Source organism: Siniperca chuatsi, linkage group LG13, assembly GCF_020085105.1.
Source record: "Siniperca chuatsi isolate FFG_IHB_CAS linkage group LG13, ASM2008510v1, whole genome shotgun sequence".
NCBI lineage: Eukaryota > Metazoa > Chordata > Actinopteri > Centrarchiformes > Sinipercidae > Siniperca > Siniperca chuatsi.
In genome coordinates, this window is record NC_058054.1 from 7,096,365 (window position 1) to 7,105,917 (window position 9,553).

At 38.4% G+C, this 9,553-nt stretch overlaps 1 protein-coding gene across 4 annotated transcripts in view; it reads left to right on the top strand.

Annotated features, from left to right (window-relative positions):
• LOC122887370 (zinc finger protein GLIS1) overlaps positions 1 to 8,496 on the top strand; it is a 47,644-nt gene extending 39,148 nt beyond the window's left edge. For all 4 annotated transcript variants that reach the window (XM_044220489.1, XM_044220490.1, XM_044220491.1 and 1 more), the window contains 3 exons: positions 4,725 to 4,855; positions 4,976 to 5,074; positions 5,872 to 8,496. In XM_044220489.1, coding sequence (XP_044076424.1) covers positions 4,725 to 4,855; positions 4,976 to 5,074; positions 5,872 to 6,014 — 373 coding nt within the window. In that variant the 3' untranslated portion in view covers positions 6,015 to 8,496. The remainder of the gene's footprint in view (positions 1 to 4,724; positions 4,856 to 4,975; positions 5,075 to 5,871) is intronic.
• The last annotated feature ends 1,057 nt before the right edge of the window (positions 8,497 to 9,553 follow it).

Here is a 9,553-nt window from a genome sequence, read left to right on the forward strand (position 1 = left end):
TTCAGTGTTACACCTTGTGTGTGTGCAGTCCTTGAAAATCCTTGAAAGTTGATAGATTACAGTCTTTTGTAAATTCTGTTTTTATTTATTTTTTTGGCTTGGGACATTCTTGAAAATACTGTGATTTTTAATATGTATATAAAATGCATAGAGATGATCAATAAAAACGCATTCATGAGACAAAGGCAGCTTTTAAAATTAAGGATTCCACCTGGATTTTTTACTTGAGATTATCATGTTATGGTTTAAAACTAACCAATATCAATTTAAAGTCCTTTAACTTATAAAAGTTGTAAATTGCAAATACACATATTTTACCTACGTTTGTCCAGTATTTCCATGTTATGTCCTTCAGATCTTAGCAGAGGTGTTGAGATGGGTTTTTCCATTCTGAACACAAATCCAGACCCAAAAAAGTTGTAAAAAAGTGCATTATATTGTAGTTTAATGTATGCCGAACAACAGGCCTTAAAAATCCTCAAAAGTTGGAGGAAAATAGCAGGATTTCACCTGGATTTCTCAACTTGAGAAGATCATTAGGTGTAAAACTTACCAATTTAAAGAGTAAAATCATATATTTCAGTAAACCAAAAGTCATTGAATTCGATGTTAGGGTGTGTTTTAGGACATTTAACTGTACTTGCCTTAATGCAGCATCTCTCAGCCTCCATCTCCTCCAAGTTTGCAGCCAGAGCTTCCACGAAGCTATGCACAATCCGTCCATTGACGTCTCTTTATAGAGACTGAGGATGTCATAGAATCCCTCTGGTGCCCGCAGTACACGACGGCCTGCCAAAGCCAATACCAGACAAGCACTTGTTTTTCCCCCAAATGACTTAGCGAGACGTTAAACACGTGAAAGTAAATTATCTTTGCTTCACGGCACAGCCGGCATCAAGCTCTGACCTCATAGCCAGGCGCGTATTTACTCTGGCTGAGACGAGCCATTTCGACTTCTTTTAATTATTTAATACTTGAGGGATTCAGAGGCCCTGTGCTAAAACATGTCCATCAGCGAGTATTTGTGATGTGCAGTGTTTGTGTGTTTTGCGGTTGGGGTGGGGTGGGGGCTGGATTGGCTTTTTGGAGCAGCGTGTCCATCAGATAGTCTACAGGCGCACTAACCAGGATGGCTCTCACACAGAAACGCTATTATACAATTTGAAGGAAAGAGAAGTAATGAAGTTTACTTTGCAGAAGCTCTGAGTGACATCGGATCCAAATAGCCGGTTTAACTGAAATGTTTGACACGTCCACACATTTTTGTATTTACTGTATCTCTAACATGCAATAAGTGTACTCTAGTTTCTCTAAGTACTTGATTGGTAGCGCTTAGATCCCATTAAATCTCCATCTGTGTTACATACATTCAGCATGATCCTATGTGATCCAGTAAATCTATATCACAGAAGTACTCCAGCATCTTTCCTCTGCCAAAACTGAAAAGAGATCAGTTTAGCGTGCACAAGCTGGCACCTATTCATCCCCTCGTCTGATCCAGTCCAAGTGTGCTGCTATTAAAAAGCAGCCATGGATTAAAGCAGGGTTGCATACAGTATAATGTGCATATAAACATAAGCGCTTAAATTCTGCAAGCAGGATTCTTCTCATTCCAGATATAAGGAGGGCAGCTGGCTATAGTTAGTTAGAAAGAAGAAAAAAAAGTGAGTGATGAAGGGGTTTAGCTGGTAAAATATGATCAGAGAAACAGTTTCCCGAGGTTGTGCTGACAGCCGCTCCCTCAGGCGTGGGCTCTCTGTTAAGCTCATGCATCTTAGAAGTTTGGGCACACCGGCCACAAAACGACAGATCAACCCAGCAGGGCCACGCACGGCACGGCTCAAACATCTCAGCTATGTTGTTGCAGCGTCGCAAGAATGTAAGTCGGGGAACAGACGGCATTGTTTATAGTTAAGGTCAGCTCTGATGGTTCTGGGGCCGCTGAGGGGAATCCAAGAGAAGTGCTGAATTCTTGGGGCTCGCAGTCATCGCGGCACATTCATTTCAACAGTCGTACTATATCAAAGCCCACTTTGTTTACATAATCTTATACAAAGCCTGGTCTTTATTACCTTGGGAAGCCACAACCATCTGTAAGTTATATCAGTTTAGGTTTCAAAAAGTCCTTCTGATTAATTTTGGCTTTTATTGTATTTCTCCACTGAAAGCAGACTGTTAAATTAAATGTAATAGCATTTGACATGGGAAATGGGTAATAAAGAGACCTGGGGATGATAGATGATAGATATGTAAAGAAATCTCCAAACATTTCCTTTTTTTATAGCTAGTCAGATGCGAATATAGGAGGCGCTTGGGCCAGCAGCCATCTGTATCTCTGACAAGGCCTGGCTTGTTTATGAAGCCCACTAAAACCCTTCCAGCAGAAACCAAGGCCATTTGGCTCTCTGGGGACCAATATGCTACAGTACATCATCCAGGAGAGTTCTCAGGCCACATGAAATGCTGAGCGCAAGCTCTTTGAAGGGGGGGGGGTAACATACCATATTTGGGGGGGGGTTCAGCTGCATATCTCCTTGAAGAGATTATTCGGCTGCCTTTCTTTCTTCTTGTCGACTTGGCTCCACTGACTCATTCGTTTCCATGTTGAGTCAGAGTGTTTGTGCACAGTCAGCACATTCTTGCAGCGTAGCGATGGATACAGCTCCACACAAAGCCCGCCTACATTAACCCCCCCCCCCCGAGGTGGAAATGTTTCCTTATATAAACTGTACTTATTTGGACACGAGTTTAAGTATTTACATGTTTGTGTCTGATAACACAGCTGCTGCCACACTGCCAGATAATGGTTATCAGCATAACTGACTGAAAAATACTTTGATTTGATCAGAGACTTGTGTTAAACTTTTTAAATAACTATTCTTACAATAGATTGAAAAAAAAAGGCAAACCTGTTGAGTCCTATTCTAAGATTAATGGTTTACCTCTAAAATTCATTATATAATTAATTCAAATGAATGAAAACTAAATTATATATATTACCATAAAAGAAAGAAGAGTGACTGCAAAATATAGTTGTAAAAAGGAAAAGTGAGTCCAGGGCTGCTTATGTGATAATTTTTTTATTTTTTTTTAATTGTATGATTTTCTGGTCAGATGTCACATTACTAATAGTTTGGTTATGACACAAACATCATTTTACCGTAAGTGTTCTTGGCTCAGCAGTGCAACACAGAAATCTGTGGTGAGGTTAATAAGGCTTGAGAAACACTGAAGTAATCTCTATGTGACAGAAACCTTACACAGTTCAGCTAGGGTGAAGTTCAAGCCAACTGGAAGTAAGTAAAAAACAAAAGTATTATAAAAATGCAACTGTGTTGTGTAGTCATATATCAATCCTCGAGGAGCTTTCATTTTCTTTCATCCACCATAAAAAAAGACTTGAAAGTTAAATTTGCCAGTTAAGTTGTAATATGTTCTTATTTGGTCTTAAATTGCGTTTAAAGGAATAGTTCAAAATTTTGGGGAATTGGCTTATTCGCTTTCTTGCCGAGAGTTAGATGAGATGATCGATACCACCCTCATAACTGTATGGTAGAAATGAAGCTACAGCCAGCAGCCGGTTAGCTTAGCTTAGTACAAAGACTGAAAACAGCTAGCTTGGCTCTGTCAACAACAAAATCAACAAAATCCACCTACCAGCACCTCTAAAGCTCATTAATTGATCATAAGCCCCAGCCCCCATTAGTTACTGTTGTTATGCCTCACACAGCACATATGCGGTTCACAATTACGTTAGCAGATTTATCAAAATCCTTAGTAATTTTTGAAACAATAGGTTCTTGATTTCAGACATTTCCAGGTTGTGAGCATTGATTTTGGTAGCAGATTTTATCAGCTGTAGCTAGCTAACAAAATAAATAAATTCAAAGTGATTCGCTTTGAAACGGGAACCTTATCAAAGGATTTTATATACTTTGTGCTAAAAGACTGAGGCTAAAGCTGCTTGTCCCAGGCTAAAAGTCAGCATCCTCACCAGTTGATGAACATTTTATTGCAGTGTAGAGCTAATTAGTCGAAGTATTATAAGTATGATAAGGAAAAATGTAAGACCAGACTGTCATGTAAAATGACATGATGTAACCCTGTAGCTGCTCAGTTTATGTAGCCTACTTGGACAAGCAAGAGATTAGATTAATGCTTTATTTTTTATATAGCAGTATGTTTGTAACGTTACAAGAGAAAAGGCTTTTAGGATGAGAACCAATGTGTAACGCTATCTCAGATAACAAATTTGGGCGGAGTTAATGTAAACTTTCCCAAATCCAAGGACAGAGCTGCTGACGTTAGCATGCCAGCTCTCACACTGTCGGGAAATACTACACAATGTCTGTGCTATTGTTAACTGTGTGTTTTTTTACGTGACATGTAAAACTACGAAATATTGTAGTATGAAATGCCACTGGCCTTGGAAGTAACGCTGGGTTAGGTAACTACTACTCAGTCAGTAACTAACTAAGCTAGTTAGCAAAACATGCTAACGTTTGCAGCTTACATTAGAACAGACAAACACACTGTTTAATATATTCGTTATCTAAATCTATGTCAATCTATTCCTTTAAAGTTTGAAGCAACATAATGTATGAATAAAACCTGAATTTCAAGTTTAAATGCTCATCATGGTTGCGTATATCATATTAATTACTCATATAAATAATCTTGTTGGGGGACTGAGTAATTCACCTACAGTATTGTATTGCCAACAGGAACAGACCAACATCGTTGTTCATGTCCACTGACGTCAGCCCAGTGAGCTCCTCATCAGACAGAGCGGACGTCCAGCTGCAGGGCTACCACAAAACCTACAGCCATCAACAAGTATTCTCACAGCAGCAAGGTATTGACAGTATTTGCTAAACATGCGTCAACATCAGCAGCCTCAACACATCAGTATGATGTATAATGCCTGTTTTTGGTGTTATTCTTGACATTCATCTTTCCTCTGTGGTTCTCCAAGGATGCCTGTATGGAGAAGGAAAGGTGGTTCAAACAGTCAGCGATGGAGGCTTTGAACCTTCCAGTTACTTCACAAACCCCTCCGCCTCTCACTCCACAGGTAAGACAGCAATAAAGCAGAGTAAAGGCGCCTATATGCTCCAATCAAAGTGCTGGTTGGATGGTCGAAGAGTGTGTGAAACCATCTCCCACCAGTCTCCTGTGTCCAACAATTGCTGTAACTTTCCGGAGGTGAGGAAGGAGCCGAGGTTTGAACTTGGAGCTTCGCTTTTCATGTGAACACTTGAGTACAACACTATGAATGCCTTCCAGGAGAAACTGTCTGAAAATGTGCTCCGTTATCCCCATATTTTATTTGCGTCTCCCCCCTCTCTACAACAACTGGTTTTCACTCCGCCTTTGAGTGCAGCCATTTGGAACAACTGTAAACACTTTTGATTTTCAACGTGGTCGGACAACACGTCGTACGAACTAGTTCTTTTCTAGCATAACCCGGCCCTTAAGAACTAAGCGAGCTAGCTGGGCGAACTTTGTTTCTGTTAACATAGGCCTGTTAAACTCCTATCGTATATTTTCTTACCGGACTGGCTTTACCCATGCTTTGAAAGTTATAGAGTCTGGTCTGCTGGGGGATTCCTCTCTCATCTGCTTACTCTGAGTTGTCTGACTCAGAAGCTTTTAATACCAAACCCTCCAAACCAAAGATTGATTAATTGATTTGGCAGCAACCCTTCTGAAAACTCTTTTATCAAAAAAAAAAAAAAAAAAAAAAAAAACATGAGGTAAGGTACTGATTATGATGATTAAAGATTAATTATTAAAAGAACTGCAGGTCCAGTCTCCTTCACATGAAAAGAAAGAAAAAAATATATTCATTTTCTGTTTTCCTCTCCTCAGGGTTTGACTTGTTGCAGGACCTGCAGGGCCAGGCGGGAGGAGGTTACTCCATGTCTCCCTGCTCAGACGACAGCTTCCTCTTCCAGGCAGGAAGCGTCGACCGCTGCCTCAACCAGATCTACTCCATCTACCTGGACTCATGATGGCCACCCAAAACCAAAAAACTGAATCAGAATAACTTTGTTTTCCTAAGGACAAACTTCAGCACATATAAGGTGTGGCAGCAGACAATCACAACAACAATATACTGTATATTCATGGCTGAAGTTGAGTTTTAACAGTACAAATAAAAGTGCAAAATTGACTAGAGGCAGAGCTGCGGGCAAACTGGCAAACATGAACAGCCAAAGAGGAAATCTGGTCAAATCATAAATGTAAATAGCAGTGACTTTTTTATTCAGAGATGACCACAGCATTTGTGATCTGGATAGAATGAGCTATGAGCTTTATTTGCTAGTTTGATCTATTGGAAAGTCACATAGTTGGTTAATTCTGACTCCACAGCAGCTTTGCCTCCAGGAAATGTTAAAACAACGATTTTTGTTAGAATGGGATCTTATAATGTACTGGTTCCCAACCTAGGGTCGATTAATACATCTGTTGGGGTCGAAATATGATTGAGAAAATACCAAAGAACAAAATAACACAGTTCAGTTTTTTGTATGAAATATTGGATAAGATTTTCTTCTTTGGCCGTAACAGCAATTAAAATCAAACAATATGAGAAGGTTAGAAGAGAATAACACTTTGGTTCAATTGCTTACGACTCACAGGCAAGCTGTGATACAGGGTTGTAAGTAGCTTTGTTTTAAGGTGTCACAAGCCAAAAAGGTTGGGAACCATTATGTTATAATGGATGACAAGTTGCATTTAGTAGTACAAGGAATAGTTCAACATTTTGGGAGATATGCTCATTGTTTTCTTGCTGAGAGTTAGATGAGAAGGTCAATACCATTCACATGTCTGTACGCTAAAAATGTAGCTACAGCCAAGAGACAGTTATCTTAGCTTAGCACTAAGACTGGAAACAGAGGGAAACAGCTGGCCTTGCTCCGTCCGAAGGTAACAAAATCCATCTACCAGTAACTCAAAAGCTCAATTAACACATAAAATCTAATTTGTACAAAAACTGATACGAGAAAAAAAAAAACGGAGCAGGACTATTTCTTGACCGTGATGATGCCAGGAAGTCACTGCACCTGGCCAAGAAATAGTCCGGCACACAACCACCTGAAAAACCACAACTTGTCGTTCTTTGTACGGATTAAACAAACAAGATATAACTTGTTAATTACTGAATTTTAGAGGTGCTGGTGCAAGCTAACTGTTTCCCTCTGTTTCCAGTCTTTATGCTAAGCTAACTGGCTGCTTGTGCCGTAGCTTCATATTTACCATACAGACATGATAACAATAATAATAAGAAGAAGAATTTTATTTGTACAGCACTTTTCAAGCAGAGTGCTTTCCACTGCAGGGAGACAGCATAAAAGACAGTTACATATAAAATCATCCATAAGTTAAAAAACTATTTAACAATTAAAACAGTTAAGAATAAACATAAAATCTGGCGTTAACACAACAGATCTGTATTATGCAGACAAATAAGTCTAGTTGTCAGATAAGAAGGCGAGTCTATAAATATGTGTTTCAAGACAGGATTTAAAAGCTGAGACAGTGCCAGCAGACCGAATACAAGAGCCAAGGCACCAGTACAGCAAAAGTTCGATCACCCCTTGACCTTAACGTGAACTCTAGAGCAGCTAAAAGGCCTAACCCAGCAGATCTAAGAGGTCTTTTGGCACAGTAAGAAGTTTAAAGGTCACTGATTTACTGTAATGCCTTGTTGGATTTTAAAATGGAAATTGGTAACCAGTGCAAAGAGGCTAAAACTGGGGTGACGAACGGTATCGATCGTCTCATCTAACTCTCTGCAAGAAGTGTATTTCCCCAAATTTCAAACTAGTCCCTTGAGGTTGTAGAGTGTGTTTATCAGCAGCCAAAATACCTTGTAACCAAAGTGTCATTGAGAAACCTCCAGCTGCTTGTTAATTTACATTGCTGCACAAGAGGGAACTGCATGAGAGTGGAGAGTACAGTAAACTGTAGCAGTACTGCCGCCAAGTGTCTGAATGACTGTATATACATGTAATATACATGCAGTATGTGGTACAGAGTGGATCAGTGTGGATGACACCTGGGACTAATAAACTGACACACAAAACAAAAAAACTGCACTAAAATGTATTGTCTATGATTTGTCTGTCATGGACTGAGAGGTGCCAACAAATACGTTTCCATATGTATAATCTAACAACGATCAAGACAGTAGCATAATCTCCTTTTTTTTAATATTGTTTCTTCTGTTGCTTCAGTGCCTTTACATGTTTGTCGTATAGTTTCTATCAGTGTTTAATTCAGTGAGAGGCAGGTGTGCATTGTTTACAGTAACTTCTCTGCACTCTTTTCTGTCTCATCACAGAGATTTTAAGAAAATGACAAACCAGAAAATGTTTACACTGATTTTGTAGCAATTCAGAGATTTCTTATTATTGTCATTGAACAGTGTATATAGACTGTATAAAAATGCACGTGTCTTTTATATCTAAATAAAAAAAATGGTTTGTATATGTTTGTGTTTGTTTTACGCCTTCAGCTAATGCTTACTTTCATTATCGATTAATCTCCCATTTATTTTCTTGATCAATCTGTGAAAACTGTGAAACATGTCTGTTGTAATTTCCCAGAGCCCAAGATGACATCTTCAGATTTCTTGTTTTGACAGAATATTAGTCCACAACCCAAAGACATGTAGTTTACTATCATATGTGACAAAGAAATGTAGCTAATCCTCACATTTTAAAAAGCTACAATCAGTGAATGTGCAACTTGTCATTTCAGCTTGTGTTGTTGGAAAGAGTGTATGTCTATGTTTAGGGTATGTTTTGAGCTTGTTGAGTGCTGGTTAATACTGCCATCTATTGGTTAAAAAACAGTACAGCTGAAGTCCACATGGCCCAATTAATTAACATTAACTGAAGAAGATTTTTCTTTAAAAACTTTTAGAGATTTAAAAGGTTATTAGTAAACATTTACATGGTGGAATATGCAGATTATATATAGAGTTTCCCTACGGGGATCAATAAAGTATTTCTGATTCTGATAACTGTACTGTAGATTAAGACTATAATATTCCTATGATGAATGAGTGTTACATTGCTGCAGGTGATGCTAAAAACTATTATTTTTTGTGTAAGTATTTCGTGAGTACATGCTGCTTTTGATTTTAAAAATGGTTATTAAGCCTTATGATAAACACTGACACATATTTCCTGATGATTTCCATTTGAAAAGTTTACAACTCCAAAAGGGATTTAAAAATGTATTATTTGTCATTTCAACCATATAAGTACAGCTGATCAAAATATTGTTTCTTGCAAGTATAAAACCGACAAAACATACAAACATCAAGACAAAATATGAACATATGTGGGTGCATCAAAAAATCCAGTTTGACCTCAAAAGTGCATTCAGCACAATAGAGATACAACAAGGTAAAGATAGATAGATTACTTTATTAATCTCAATGGAAAACTGCACTCAAAGATGTAGATGCCAATTAAAGTGATACATAAACACATAAGAAATCTTTACTAGAAACTTAAACTAAAAACTAGAACCACAC